Below are 17,359 nucleotides of genomic sequence, written 5' to 3'. Positions count from 1 at the left end.
ATCTGAGCTAATCCGTGACGGGATCATTTGAAACAGTTTGTGAAAGAACCTGAAGTACATTCTATTTACACATTACACATTCAGTGATTACAGACAGGCGAAGGAAGCTGGAAGGTTAAATAAATAAATAACACAAATCATTACATTCAGAAATAGTCTTATTGATCAGTCCTGGCTTCCCACCTGAGGAACGGAACGATGTGATCAGACTGTGGACGTCTGATGTAGAGGTCTTCACGGGTCCACTTAGATCCGAAAACCCGAGGTCCGACCCGAGCAGGTTCGAGTCTAAAAGTTTCACGTGTGCCTCGGACACGGGTCAGGTATAATAACAGCGGCACTCGAGTCCTTTTCCAACCTCTCCTCTGTTTGCCAAGACCGCTTGCGACACGTGGCTGGCGACGTGTGACTGGCGGTAAGCTAATTTTCGTTGAAACAGACCTGTCTATCAATTTTGAATCCACGCTGTAGCGGTTACTTTAGTGTAGATTTATGCAACATTCGAGTCCAGTCAGGTTAAAAAAAAATGCCAACGGGTCGGACTCGGGTCTAATTTTTTCGGGTTTGTCTCGGCTCGGGTCTTTCTTAAAAAAAAAATAATAAAATTATGCACGTCGGGTTCGGGTAAAATGTGATCCGGGTCGGGTACATTGCTTTAGACCCGAGAAGACCTCTAGTCTGATGTTCGTAGGTGTTTTTTTTTTTAGTTTTTCTGTTTTTTTTTTTTTTTTTGGGTGAGGTTTACTGTGTACAGTAAAGCTTTACAAGTTCATACGTTGAAGAACATTACAGTTCTTCGTGTGTGTGTATGTGTGTGTGTGTGTGTGACACAGACTCACCCTTCACGGTCAATGTGTGGGAGGGGTTTCGGTGTTCCTCTGTACTGCTTCCTGGGAAACTGTGAGAAATCCAGCTTTTCTGGCTGCAGGTCCCACGTCGCACCGCTATAATACAGCAAACACACACACACACACACACACACACCTGTACCATGAATACTATTTATTATTTTAACATCAGCCTTCAGAACGCTCACAACCCATAGGATCAACGCTATTATATTTATGGGTCCAAGCACCTGAGACAACTCAGAAATAATGTGTTCTATCGGTGGAAAGTTTAGGAATAGAAAGATCATTCATTCATCTTCTACCGCTTATCCGAACTACCTCGGGTCACGGGGAGCCTGTGCCTATCTCAGGCGTCATCGGGCATCAAGGCAGGATACACCCTGGACGGAGTGCCAAACCATCGCAGGGCACACACACACTCTCATTCACTCACACAATCACACACTACGGACAATTTTCCAGAGATGCCAATCAACCTACCATGCATGTCTTTGGACCGGGGGAGGAAACCGGAGTACCCGGAGGAAACCCCCGAGGCACGGGGAGAACATGCAAACTCCACACACACAAGGCGGAGGCGGGAATCGAACCCCCAACCCGGGAGGTGTGAGGCGAACGTGCTAACCACTAAGCCACCGTGCCCCCCCATAGAAAGATCAATGCATGAATAAATATTATTGAACAAATTACAATTTTGTTCATGAAATAACGGCATGTCGAAAGCGTCTGTGGCATTTATTTGAAACCTTTTCAGGTGTGTATAATTATATAGTGGATGTTAGGTGATAATACCCGCGGGAGTCCATGGTGTTGGCGGCCCATATGTCGGTCCCCAGTATGTCGAACGAGCCGTCTCTGTTTCCGTTCTAAACGTATGAGAAAGACAAAAAACCCGTTTCAGTCAGAGATTCTGTGAAAATTGTGTGTGTGTGTGTGTGTGCGTACGTGTACCTTAGACGGTGCACAGAACTGTTTATTGCGTCCGTGGCTGCCTGATCTCGAACCGGATCCGGGTCGAGAACCTGAACTCGGCCTAGAACCCGTACTTCCGTTACTGCTGTGTTCCCACTCATCCTGTAGAAAAAGAAAGGAAGACATGAAGAAAAAGAAGAACAGATGAAGACAGAGATCTTTGGTATCAAAACAACACAAAAAAAAAAAAAAAAAAAAAAAAAATCACCACTTATCCGGTGCTACTTGTTTCAACTCTAAGTTGTTGGTAGCTACTGTAAAACATGTGGGCGGGGCTAACACCGATGTTTACTAATGCATACAAGTTCTACACAGAATTCTCAATTCTGATTGGTCGTAAGTTCCGGCTAGGGGACGAATCACGTGTTTATATTAACGCGTTAATTCTAACTTCGACTCTGACGTGACGTTTTCTGTGAAGAAACGTTTGTAACTGTGCAAGGAGTCTCCGGTGTCAGAGCTTTGCGACAGTCAGGAGGTTTATCGACATCGTGAGCTTGGGTGTGATTTGTTGTGGTGTGTTTGTTGATGATCGGATCGACAACATACACTAGTGTGTGAAAGACAGACAGAGTGAGTGAAAGTATTTCACCATAGCTTTACTACACAGACTCATGTGTTAAACCGCAGCACCGTAACACCACTGAACGAAGCCTAATGACCCGCCGTTACATTTTTTCTGATGCCGACTCTGCTCGCGCGCACACACACACACACACACACACACACACACACACACACACACACACACACACACACACACACACACACACACACACACACACACACACACACACACACACACACACACACAGAGAGAATGCTGATGAGGTGAGTAACTCATAGCAACCAGAGCTCCTGGTACTATAAGATGAGGATGAAACAGCACTAACATAAATATAAATGTGCAGTGAAGCACTTCATTCTCTCTCTCTCTCTCTCTCTCTCTCTCCCTCCCTCTTTCTCTCTGTGGCTCTTTTTTCCTTCCTGTTCTCTAACACTTCTCATTTAAAGAAAATCAGAAAATGTCTTCTCGATGCATAACCGAGACACTGAAAGCTTTTTGACATGCACCTGTTTACAACTGATAACCCAGATAAATACGCATATCATTTAAATATGCAAATTTGCTAGCATGTTTACGCTAGGCCTGCTACTCAAATTCTTACAGGAAAATTGATTGATACACTGATACTGAATGAAACACTCTGTATGATGTATAGCGGTGTGTGTGGGACGCACGCGTGTGTGTGTGTGCGTGTGTTTTTAAATCCCACGCATCTTCGCTGTGCCATGGAGTCCATTGTGAATACCAACTGTGCAGAGAGGAGTCCACACATCACTATCCGATGCCGCTCGGATCATTTCGAGTGAGTTTAGATCAGCAGTGTGTGATAGCTCGTGGAAGCTGATCCAGAGCAGGTTTTATTTAACGCTGAAGCCAAAAACCTGGTGATTCATCTCCTGGGTGCTGCTGTAAACCCGTGAACACACACCCGGAGCAGTGGGCAGCCATTTATGCTGCGGTGCCTGGGGAGCAGTTGGGGGGGTTCGGTGCCTTGCTCAAGGGCATCTCGATCGTGGTATTGCCGGCCCGAGACTCGAACCCACAACCTTAGTGTGGTTAGGAGTCAAACTCTTAACCATTAACCAGCCACTAATACCATTAGGCCACTAATACCTAATACCAATACCACTAATACCAATACATAAGGTCTATATCACGTTACACCAGTCAATGATTCTTTCTGTGGAAATCATGGAGTCTTCATAGGGAAGTTGTGGCCTAATGGTTAGAGGAGTCAAGCTCTTAACCATTAGGCCACAACTTCCCTATGAAGACTCCATGATTTCCACAGAAAGAATCAGGACATTGACTGGTGTAACGTGATATAGACCTTATGTATTGGTATTAGTGCACTGACTCACTAATTTAGGCAAAAGTGTAGCCTAAAAAAACTAATAAATAAAACACTAATAATAAAAACTAATAATAAAACAGCCTATAAATAAAGATCTCTTGGTGCTTTGGATACGATGACTGGTCAATGACTTTTTTTTTAATTTATACTAGAGTAAGAAACCTCAGCAGTCACACAGTCCCTAACAGATGTGCAGACGACTCACCGGTTTGGACGAGCCCCTGTCGCGTGAGGACGTCCAGCTCCCGTCTATCTTATCACTGCAGTCCTCCGTCCACTGAAAGAGACAGAGCGAGAGAGACGAGGAGATCGATGACTGGAAGAGCGTGAAGTGTGAGAGATTAAGGGAAGGGAACTAAATTCGAAGGAGAGACGACAACGAAAAACGACTGAAGTGAGAACGGAGCGACTTGCTCACAGGGTAACACACAGAGTTGAGGCTTTTAACCAATCACACTACAGATCCTGGATTCTATATAGGTTATGGGCAGATACACCTGAGAGATGTTGGACTGGGTTCATACTGGTCTATATAGGTTATGGTTATATACACATGAGAGATGTTGGACTGGGTTCATACTGGTCTATATAGGTTATGGTTATATACACATGAGAGATGTTGGACTGGGTTCATACTGGTCTATATAGGTTATGGGCAGATACACCTGAGAGATGTTGGACTGGGTTCATACTGGTCTATATAGGTTATGGTTATATACACATGAGAGATGTTGGACTGGGTTCATACTGGTCTATATAGGTTATGGTTATATACACATGAGAGATGTTGGACTGGGTTCATACTGGTCTATATAGGTTATGGGCAGATACACATGAGAGATGTTGGACTGGGTTCATACTGGTCTATATAGGTTATGGTTATATACACATGAGAGATGTTGGACTGGGTTCATACTGGTCTATATAGGTTATGGTTATATACACATGAGAGATGTTGGACTGGGTTCATACTGGTCTATATAGGTTATGGTTATATACACATGAGAGATGTTGGACTGGGTTCATACTGGTCTATATAGGTTATGGACACATATTTACCTGAGTGATGTTGGTCTGCGTCTTGTCTACGTTGTCGTTCTCGTTGTCATTCTTTTCGTTTAGAAGTCCCTGCACTTGATACTCAAGCACGTAGCTGTCGATGAATCGCTCCAGTTCTTCTATCTCCTGCGAGCGCGTGCTTCCCGCCTCCGACGAAGCCGACGCCACCGACGAGCTCTCCATGGCAACCAGGACACTAAAGGGGAGGGAAGGAAAAAAGCATGGGGCTGTGGACAGAGAAAGAAACAGACTTTTAATACAATACCGTAAGTCGCTAGCACGACTTCTCAACTGAGAGTCTTTCATTCACAAACGAATATCGAACGTCTTTACTTAAGGTTTGTTTTAGTCTCCGACAGGAAATGTTTCTCCAACGGTGTTCAGAATGGTGTCGCCTTCCTGCCGTGTGGAAACATTTACATCATTTTGCAACAAACGAACTGATACTCGAGCGTGTTATAACTACTAATAAGCCTTCCCTCGTGTTACAGTTGTTTTGCAGCTGGTCGAACATTTACAGCCCTGTTCTGGCATTCAAAGCTTTATTTATAACCACAGCTCGCCCTCTCGCTTCCTTTCTTCTTCTCCACGGCAGTCTGTCTGGTCTTATTATATGTCCATAAAGAGACTCTAATCTTCTGTAAGCTGAGTCCTGGACAGGCAAAGAGGATTTATAACTGGAGAGAAGTGCTAATAAACAAGCTTCCTCTGATCTAGCGTCAGGTTCAAGGGTTTGTTTACTCAAACCTTCCATGTAACGGCATCTTAGTTCCTGTTCCTACTAAAGAAGCCGCTTCTCCTTACAAAACAGAATCAGCCATAAATGAGACCGATGAACAACTTTTGCTGGGAAACATTCGAGCACGAATGATGAGGAAACGTCTGGATTCAGACGGATGTTCGGTCCCTTGTTTTTGCAGCTAAAAATAGAAAGGAAGTGTGCATGTGCTGGTCACGAATCACATCCTGTGCACCAGGAACTTAGGAAAACGTTGGACTCCGTCATTACGAGGACCTACGGTCAGTTTTGGTCCTCACAGAAGGTTAAGTTTGCGTACACACACACACTCATACACACACTCTCCATCTCACACACCCACTCTCACACCCTCATACACACACTCACACATATGCACACAGTCTCTCACACACACACTTTCACATACACACACACTCACGCCCTCACTCACACACTCTCACATATGCACACACTCTCACATATGCACACACTCTCACATATGCACCCACTCTCACATATGCACCCACTCTCACATATGCACCCACTCTCACATATGCACCCACTCTCACATATGCACCCACTCTCACATATGCACCCACTCTCACATATGCACCCACTCTCACACACACACACACCCACTCTCACACACACACCCACCCACTCTCACACACACACCCACCCACTCTCACACACACACCCACGCTCACACACACACACCCACGCTCACACACACACACCCACGCTCACACACACACACCCACGCTCACACACACACACACCCACGCTCACACACACACACCCACGCTCACACACACACACCCACGCTCACACACACACACCCACGCTCACACACACACACCCACGCTCACACACACACACCCACGCTCACACACACACACCCACGCTCACACACACACACCCACGCTCACACACACACACACCCACGCTCACACACACACACACCCACGCTCACACACACACACCCACGCTCTCACACACACACCCACTCTCACATATACACACACCCACTCTCACATATACACACACCCACTCTCACATATACACACACCCACTCTCACATATACACACACCCACTCTCACACACACACCCACTCTCACACACACACCCACGCTCACACACACACCCACGCTCACACACACACACCCACGCTCACACACACACACCCACACCCACGCTCACACACCCACGCTCACACACACACCCACGCTCACACACACACCCACGCTCACACACACACACCCACGCTCACACACACACACCCACGCTCACACACACACACCCACGCTCACACACACACACCCACGCTCACACACACACACCCACGCTCACACACACACACCCACGCTCACACACACACACCCACGCTCACACACACACACCCACGCTCACACACACACACCCACGCTCACACACACACACCCACGCTCACACACACACACCCACGCTCACACACACACACCCACGCTCACACACACACACACCCACGCTCACGCTCGCACCCACGCCCACGCACGCACCCACGCCCACGCACGCACCCACGCCCACGCACGCACCCACCCACTCTCACGCACCCACTCTCACGCACCCACTCTCACGCACCCACTCTCACGCACCCACTCTCACGCACACACTCTCACGCACCCACTCTCACGCACACACTCTCACGCACACACTCTCACGCACACACTCTCACGCACACACTCTCACGCACACACTCTCACGCACACACTCTCACGCACACACTCTCACGCACACACTCTCACGCACACACCCTCACGCACACACCCTCACGCACACACTTTCCCACTCTAAGGCACATTCTCTCTAATACACACTCTCTCGAACACTAACACTTACACATGCTTACACACACACTCACCTCTGTGGAATGTGAACAATGCCGGGTTTCCCATAGGAGTGTTTTCTACTCACCGAGCAAATCACAACACTCATGATTTATCAATGAAACGTTTTATCTGTCTGGATTGAACGTCCTCATAAACCGCACCGTCAGTAAGAGCAGTCTGTTAAGGAGATCTTCACATTTTAATTCATCACAACCTACTTAACTTCCATCCACTACAAAGCTTGCAGTTCTTCACTCGTTTATCACTGCAGCCTGGGAAACGGAGATAAATATTCATTTGTCTGTCATGTCGCTGTGCTGAAAATGATCTGCTGCGTGACCAGACACATCATACTGGAATCTGAAGAATCCAACCTGATACAGATCTTTCTCTAGCTGCCCTACAACCTCCTCTGTGATGTTCTCCATCCTGCATCATCCTCTGTGGCCTTCTGACAAAAAGTTCAACTCTATTTCCACTATTAAAAATATCATAACATATGGAACACAATTTCCTGCTTCATGTTTTTAGATTGACACACAAACACACACATACAGACACACACACACACTCAGAACGACAGACAGACAGACACACACACACTCAGACAGACAGACAGACAGAGACACACACACACAGACAGACAGACAGAGACCCACACTCAGACAGACAGCCAGCCAGACAGACACATACAGATAGACAGAGACACACACACATACACACACAGACAGACTCACACAGACAGAGACAGACAGACAGACAGAGACACCCACACACAGACACACACACAGACAGACACACACAGACAGACAGACACAGACAGACAGAGACACACAGACAGACAGAGACCCACACACACAGACAGACAGATACAGACAGACACAAAGACAGACACAGACACCCAGACACATACAGACACACAGGCACACACAGACAGACACACAGACAGACACCCCCCCCCCACGCACACAGACAGACACATACAGACAGACAGACACACACACAGACAGACAGACACATACGGACACACAGACAGACACACACAGACATACAGACACACACAGACACACAGACAGACAGACAGAGACACACACACACACACACAGAGACAGACAGACAGAGACAGACAGACACAAAGACAGACACATAGACACCCAGACACATACAGACACACAGGCACACACAGACAGACACACAGACAGACAGACACCCCCCCCACACACACACAGACAGACAGACACATACAGACACACAGAAAGACACACACAGACAGACACACAGACATACAGACAGACACACACACACAGATAGACAGACACACAGACAGACACAGACAGACACACACAGACACAGACACACAGACAGACACACAGACATACAGACAGACAGACACACACAGAGACACACACACAGACACACACACAGACACACACACAGACAGACAGAGACAGACAGACAGACAGTGTAGTACAACAACAGTGCTGTTGTTTTCTGAGTTCGATGTGGTGAAGAAGACGGTTTGTGCTTCTCACTGCTCTAAGTGTATTCAGTATTGTTCGTTGTACTGAGTCACTAATCCAGCTTCAGTGCTGCTCGGTACCAATGCAACATGTCTCTGGATCGGTACTGGAGCAAAGCACAAAAGTCTTTGATTTACATCATCATCATCATCATCAATAGTCCGTTCAGTGAACCTTCGAGCCCTGAGGATGGGGCGGAGTCTCAGGATGAAAAGGTTTCAAAATAGAAATACCCTAATTAATTTAAACAAACAAACAAATAAATAAATCAGCCATTGCTTTTTCCTTTTTTTTTAAAGTAAAAGGGGCAAAACGATACGACTTGAAAATGTCACGATATTTCGGAGGTATTTTTATGGTACACAGTGTACAAGACAATATGAACTACTCATAAGCTTTATGTTACTATGTTGGGTTTAAAAAAAATGAGAAAAAAAATTGTATTGTAACTTTAATTTATCACTTTAGAAATATTACACTAATGATCCTGTAATTATTATTTACTATTATATTTAATTCTAAATCATATATAAATGTATACAAATAATATCAGAATTACATTGATATCACACAGTGATATCTATTCTTGACACAAACAGAAACACACACACGCACACACACACACAAATAAGCTTTGTGTTTAGTCACATGAACACAAGCGAATTATGTTCACACAATGTCTGGAATGCCATCGAGAGGCTTGCCTCTCTGCACGTGTGTGTGTGTGTGTGTGTGTGTGTGTGTGTGTGTGTGTGTGTGTGGGTGGGTGTGTGGGTGTGTGTACAGACCACAAACTGAGAAAGGAAAAACAAATCTAGACTTTCAAGATGAACATGTAATTCTCATGTTAAGCTCGCAGCTATAATGAATTAAACACTTGGAGAATTTTTTTTTATCAGTTTATTGTTACATTCTTAAAATGTACTGGAGACTCTGTAAACGTCGTAGAAATGCTTCCTTGCAGAAAACTAAAGCCGTGATACAGATACAGAAAACTAATCAACACCGTCTGACCAATCAGACTGTAAAGTCTGTACAGTGGAGCCAGTAGTCCAAAACCAAACAGATCGCTCACTCAGCGAGCGTTAGAGCTTAAAACCTGCACGTCGTTCACCTCGTATCTGTCCTCGCTGGTTTGACAGAGTTCAGGATAGCAGCTATAACGTTTTCCTCATCCTCTTAAAAATAAACAGCCAAACTGGCACAAAGGGCAAGACTAAGTCTGATGATCTGAACCAGAATGTTAGCACACTTAGGAGCTGATCCTGGACACAAGAGACTAAAAACAATCAATAGGAAACATTATATATCACACACACGCGCACTTACACTCGTGCGTGTGTGTGCGGTCAATTGAGTTCAGCAGGCCCAAGCTGCACGTTGTTTTTTTTTTTTTACCTGCCCAAGGGTACAAGCATCAGTAAACACAACCCCCTCACCCACACACACATACACACACTGTACACACACTGTACACAACCAATCACTGATCACCAGTGTTCACAATCTACTGTATATTTTTTTTAAAAAGTCTAATGCTAAATTATTATGTAAAGGCAACACTGATTTGATTAACAGATGTGATGCAGCCACGTGGTTATGGGTTTACATCCCTAAATCTCTACATCTGGTGTCTCTACAGAGAGAGACACACACAGATAGAGAGAGAGAGAGAGAGAGAGAGAGAGAGAGAGAGAGAGAGAGAGAGAGAGAGGAGAGAGAGAGACAGAGAGAGAGACACACACACAGAGAGAGAGGAGAGAGAGAGAGAGAGGAGAGAGAGAGAGAGAGAGAGAGAGAGAGAGAGAGAGAGAGAGAGAGAGAGAGACACACACACACACAGAGAGAGAGAGAGAGAGAGAGAGAGAGAGACACACACACAGAGAGAGAGGAGAGAGAGAGAGAGAGGAGAGAGAGAGAGAGAGAGAGAGAGAGAGAGAGAGAGAGAGAGAGAGAGACACACACACACACAGAGAGAGAGAGAGAGAGAGAGAGAGACACACACACACACACAGAGAGAGACACACACACAGAGAGAGAGGAGAGAGAGAGAGAGAGAGAGAGAGAGAGAGAGAGCGAGAGAGAGAGACACACAGAGAAGAGAGAGAGAGAGAGACACACACAGAGAGAGAGAGGAGAGAGAGAGAGACACACACAGAGAGAGAGAGAGAGAGAGAGAGAGAGAGAGAGAGAGAGAGACACAGAGAGAGAGAGAGAGAGAGAGAGAGAGAGAGAGACACAGAGAGAGAGAGAGAGAGAGAGAGAGAGAGACACACACAGAGAAGAGAGAGAGAGAGAGACAGACAGACAGAGAGAGAGAGAGACAGAGAGAGCGAGAGACACAGAGAGTGAGAGAGAGAGAGAGAGAGAGAGAGAGAGAGGCTATGGTTAATGCACTATGCTGGATCTCCAAAAGAAGAAAGATGAAGAGGATGAAGATGAGGAGGAGGAGGAGGAGGAAGAGGAGGAGGAAGAGGAGGAACAGGGCCGGTCATCTATGGTCTGTGTCTAGCTTAGCCAGGAAGGCTAACTAGCTATCCTTAGAGCTGTGATTAAAGCTAACGGCACCGCGCGATCAACACAACGTTCCAGTGTCGCTAATAAAAACACACGGCCAGAGTAAACAGCCACGTATATCAGTGACGTCATCAGCTAAGCGGCCGGCTTACGGGCTAAACTCAGTTAGCAAACACGGCTAGCTACATCTATACTGTCTTACAGACACATAACGACCAAATAAGTGTCAGTTGTTTTTTTATAACCCAATGAGATTAATCTCTAATCACCGAAATTAATCAGGAAACTCATTCCAACGACAACATGATTTAAATGTTTAAGTTACATACAAAAAAACACTGAGTTATAGCTGGCTAGTTACACATTTCCCAACCAGTTTTCCCCATCCGTATTCCAACCGTTCCTACTTCCATCGCTGCGATTGGTTAACACATTATCCTCGAGACACTTTAACCAATCACAGAGCAGGAGGCAGGCCCATACTAGCCTATCCCACTGAAGAAGGCGGGATTTTGTCGGAATACAGGTGGGAATAAATAACGCCCAGATATGCGCTACTACAAGTTAAAATTAAAGAGATAAAGAGATAACAATATTTACCAGAAACGTCGGAGAAGGATTCGCTGCACGGCCTACCGTTTTAAATCCGCCGTGTCATGAAGGAAGACGCGAAAGAAACGATGTAAATAATGAGACAGAGGAGGAGAGAGTGGGAAAAGGGGACAACAGTAGAGCTGCAGCGTCCCTGACGCGCATGCGCACAACGCACAGACGCAGAATACAGGAACCTGACGACAATCTCACACTGATGAGATTTCATTTATTTATTGATAGGGATCCGTGCAAGAAACTCGACATGCTCCACTTCAACCAGAACAAGCTTTGTGCACATGGACGTTGTACATGCTGGAGAACAGAGCAGTGTGTTTTGTAATGTATTTGATCACGTGACCAGAACCTGCCGGTGGGAAAAAGTCAAACATGTTATAATCATGTAATAATGTTTGAGTCACATGGTCTACCAATAATATTTTTTTTAAATTATTATTCATATTTATTAGATGAACACTAATACGTTATTTAGCTTTGATCATTCTAACCATACCATTTTTTTTTACTATATATATGTATTTATGTGACATAAATGAAATGTGAACGCAAATGTTCTTGGTCTGGCTTGCTTTTGATTGCACAAGCAGTTGAAATGTAAGTTGTTGTAGGATTAAAAACATTTCTATCAAACGCCGAATTGAAACAATCTGAACTTCGAAGCTTCATCATCAGTCAATAGAAACACTTATACTTTAATGATATATATATATACTCTATATACTTTATATATACTTTATATATACTTTAAACATTTTTAAAATAGGACACAGTTTCCAGAAAGTAAAGAAACCATCTGCAGAAATTATTAAAATGATTGTTGAGCAAATATCGAATTTTCCACAAAACACATGCATCTAATTTGAATTCGATAATTTGAACTTTAAAGGAATATTATTTCATTTTAAAGCTGTATAAATTTATCCGGTATGTATAAATGTTTTCTTATAAGAAAAATAATCATTAAATAATTGTTTATACTGTTACATACTACTACTATTTATACTATATAATCATTTCTACACACAGGAAAATGTTCTGGATTACTTTGTGCTGTTATGTGGCGCCCCCTCGTGGTTGTATTCTTTTCTTCATGAATATATTTTCTTCTTTAGACTCCTAGTGGACAAAAACCGAATAGCAGACGCTCTGTTCTAGAAAAATGCAGATAAAATTCCGAAACATGACCTGTTTTAATGTTTTAATGATATTCATCGACTCCATTTGGGTATAGTTTTAGTTTGGCTTCATTGCCTATTTTTAATCTATCTATCTATCTATCTATCTATCTATCTATCTATCTATCTATCTATCTATCTATCTATCTATCTATCTATCTATCTATTCATTCGTGACAAAAATACATTCAAAAAGCATCAACAGAAACAGATTATAATGTTTAGTCCCACACACACATCCTTCTATCTTTGCATTTTCTTTCATCAATATCAAAACTCTTAGATATTCCTGTCCTTTTGGGGACATGTGGTCCAGACCAAGATATAAAAACTCACTCACACCTACCCACACAAGACACACACACACACACACACACACACACAGTTTTGCTGTGAAGGTCACAGAGGCCGCTGTCTCTCTCTAACACTCTGCAGTTGCTTTTCACATGTTTTTCGAGAACTTTTCTCATCTACAACAACAGTGATGCAGAGCTAAGTCGCTCATACACACACACACACACACACACACACACACACACACACGCATACACATTCAGAAAACCGTTTTAAGTCTCCTAAGCATGTATGAACACACACACACACACACACACACACACACACACACACACACACACACACACAGAGGCAGTAAACAGTTTCAAGTCTCATAAGCATGCATGAACACACACACACACAGTCAGAAGTCTCCTGAAGTTCCACACTCTCCAGATGGCTGTAACACTTTAGCTGTCGCTGTCAGAGACTAATTAATCTTCCTGGTGAGAGCCATCTTCCTGCGGACTTCCAGCACCCAGCCACAGCTCCCACCCTCCTCTTTTTTCATCTCTCCATCCTTTCCTCACTTCCTCTCTCCAACTCTCACCCTCACTGGACTACCTGACACCAGTACAGGCCTACACACACACACACACACACACACACACACACACACACTTCTTCTCAAACATGGAAGTTTTAGACAGATACAGTAGCTCGTCTTAAAGGGCTAAATCCTGATTATGTAATATGGAGCTGAGGGCAGGTTTATTTCTCCTCTGTACACTGAAGACACTTTTAAGTTATGAGATTTTTTAAAGGAGAATTTATCAGTACTTCTGTTTTTAAGTCACATCTATCTATCTATCTATCTATCTATCTATCTATCTATCTATCTATCTATCTATCTATCTATCTATCTATCTATCTATCTATCTATGATTGAGTACAGACATTCAGTCCCGCTCGAATTCTTGATTTATTGATTGCAGAAAATCAAGCAATTTCTCTCTCTCTCTCTCTCTCTCTCTCTCTCTCTCTCTCTCTCTCTCTCTCTCTCTCTCTCTCTCTATCTATCTATCTATCTATCTATCTATTGAGTACATCCATTCTGATTTCTTGATTATGAGATTGCAGAAATGAACGCGAATACAAGCAATCTCTCTCTCTATCTCTCTCTCTCTCTCTCTCTCTCTCTCTCTCTCTCTCTCTCTCTCTCTCTCCCCCGTCTCCCCATCTTTCCCTAACTCTCCTTCCCTGTGATTCCCTCTTTTCCCCACTATTTCTTTCTCTCTCTCCTTTTCTCCCTCTCCCTCCCTCCCTCCCTCCCTCCCCTCTCTCTAACTATCCCTCTTTCTCTCACACAACCCTTTCACTCATTTTCTCCCACTATCCTGAAGATGTCTAAGAACCTAAAGTTACAGCTTTAACTTATACAGTCACAAAGCGCTGACACCGGAGACTCCTTCCAGTAACGTTCGATGAACATCTCTTCCTTACAGAACATCCATGTCACCATTTCAGCGATTACATGCGTCCACCACGACGAGTCCCTGCGTACGTCGTTACTATGGAAACTACTGTCAGAGCTGCTCATAAAGAAGACAAATCGCCATTCTGAATAATCGAAATAAAAAGAATGCAACAGACTGGTATAAGAGAAGAAAAGTAAGTGTCCAGTGTGTTAACATGTCAGAGGCACTGTATAATATCTCTACAAGTCTGTTCATATATTAGTCTGTTATCTATTACGCTACTATCGTTCCTCGTCCGTTGGGTTAAGATTTTGTTATCAAAGCCATCTGCTAACAAGCATCAAAACAAGCATATTAAAGCCTGCGTCTTGTGCATCTGCCATCTGAACGCTGCATTTGTTTCTGCCTCATTCCTGACAGTTTATTGTAATATTGTCTCATTAGCTCGGTGAGTCACATGGGCTCGGTTCCAGGCGGTGCGTGGGCAGCAGAAACACACGATTTGTTGCTTATTTTGAAAGCCAACGTGAATGTGTTTCTTTCTAATACTGTGATCCCGTTACCCTCGCTACTAAAGAAGACAGAGAGCTCTCACATGTGGCCAAAGATAGAGCGAGAGATGGAGAGAAGGACGATAAAACCGAGGATACGTTTCCGATTCGATCGGCTTAAGAGTGAAAATCTGCAACGTGTGTGAGGAAAGAAAACAGGGAGGAAAGTTTTCAGAGAGCTGTTGGATGGGACGGTAAGAAGGCGGTAATTAGTAAGAGAGAGCCAGCGTGATGATATTTCCGTGAGGCTGTGGCTTGCGCTTAAAAAAGGCCAAACTTTAAACATGGAATTAGACAGCACGGCCCATTCGCTCCTTAAACTCGATGTCCTTCTCTTTCTGACCGGGACGCCGAGACTCAACCCGTAATACACTGTAATATACTCCAACGTACTGCGTTATAATGTAAACATATAGAGAGTTTTACTAAACTCCACTGACTCCATTTCACACACTAACTCTGTGTGAATGTGGGAATGTGTTCACAATCCGTGTGTGTCTGTGTGTGAAAAGGGAAAACCACGATTTTTTATAATTTAAAGAAAAAGAGTGTGTGAAATTCTATAGCTATAGGTCCATTTTGTAAATAGATAGATAGATAGATAGATAGATAGATAGATAGATAGATAGATAGCTTTATACACATCCCTTAATAGAAGCTAGTCAATAACACTGAGCTTAAACATACTGTAATTTAAAATAGTTTTCTCCCCAAAGCATTCCCTGGTTGCAAAAATATCGGCACCCCTACAATTAACACTGTTTGCCGCCTCCCCCGGAGTGAATAACATCACGTCCTGTATAACGTCTAACAAGACTGGAAACGTTTGTAGACGAGCTTTGGGTTGACTCTTTCATACAAAACATTTCAAGCTGCGTTATATTCTTAGGTTTGTGCATGTGGACTTCCTTCTTCAATTCAGACCACAAGGTTTTAAGTAGGGTTCAAATCCGGAGCCTGAAATGGCCATCGCAAAGCATGGCTTTTGTGTCCCGGAGGTATTTGGGTGTTTATTTAGATGTGCGTTATGTTGTTTAAAGGGCTGTCTCCAGCCACGATTTAACCTCTTGGCAGAAGCAACCGCACTCGCACTAAATGTGCTCTTTGACCAAAACATAAATGTTTTGATCTTGTTGATGGATCATCCATTTATTTTTTATGTGCTTATTACAATACACTTTTCGTTCGTTTTAGTTTTTTAATCTACAGCCAAGTCGTAACCTCCTGGCAGAAGGCAACCAGGTTCAGAGCTGAAATATCTTCGTAGTTAGATGTACCGCCGTATTTTAGTGTAAACTAAAAGAAATGTATATGTGGTCAGTCGGACTGTAGATGTTAATATTAGGTTTTTCAACAAAACGTGAATGCTTTTTTACCAGCACACTTGTGTTCCGTTTCTCCAGCACAGAAAGACGGTGGAAATGGGTTTGATATCACAGTTTACTTTAAAGATAGAGACACTCATTCATCTTCTACCGCTTATCCGAACTACCTCGGGTCACGGGGAGTCTGTGCCTATCTCAGGTGTCATCGGGCATCAAGGCAGGATACACCCTGGACGGAGTGCCAACCCATCGCAGGGCACACACACACACACTCTCATTCACTCACGCAATCACACACTACGGACAATTTTTCCAGAGATGCCAATCAACCTACCATGCATGTCTTTGGACCGGGGGAGGAAACCGGAGTACCCGGAGGAAACCCCCGAGGCACGGGGAGAACATGCAAACTCCACACACACAAGGAGGAGGCGAGAATCGAACCCCCAACCCTGGAGGTGTGAGGCGAACGTGCTAACCACTAAGCCACCGTGCC

General features: G+C 44.1%; 1 protein-coding gene across 2 annotated transcripts in view; it reads right to left on the bottom strand.

Annotated features, from left to right (window-relative positions):
- ctif (CBP80/20-dependent translation initiation factor) overlaps positions 1-12,223 on the bottom strand; it is a 60,028-nt gene extending 47,805 nt beyond the window's left edge. Inside the window, exons 1-6 of one of the 2 annotated variants that reach the window (XM_060891266.1) lie at positions 12,050-12,223; positions 4,805-5,031; positions 3,951-4,022; positions 1,803-1,925; positions 1,644-1,717; positions 840-944 (exon numbers count right to left, since the gene is read on the bottom strand). In XM_060891266.1, the coding sequence (XP_060747249.1) occupies positions 840-944; positions 1,644-1,717; positions 1,803-1,925; positions 3,951-4,022; positions 4,805-4,987 (557 nt within the window). In that variant the 5' untranslated portion in view covers positions 4,988-5,031; positions 12,050-12,223. Of the gene's footprint in view, positions 1-839; positions 945-1,643; positions 1,718-1,802; positions 1,926-3,950; positions 4,023-4,804; positions 5,032-5,137; positions 5,378-12,049 lie in introns of those variants that run through there. The other variant, XM_060891268.1, reaches the window with a different exon arrangement.
- Positions 12,224-17,359: the final 5,136 nt, after the last annotated feature.

The sequence above is a fragment of the Tachysurus vachellii genome, chromosome 17 (genome assembly GCF_030014155.1).
Source record: "Tachysurus vachellii isolate PV-2020 chromosome 17, HZAU_Pvac_v1, whole genome shotgun sequence".
NCBI lineage: Eukaryota > Metazoa > Chordata > Actinopteri > Siluriformes > Bagridae > Tachysurus > Tachysurus vachellii.
Note: the sequence above shows the minus strand (reverse complement) of the source record. Positions and strands in the feature narration are given on the sequence as shown.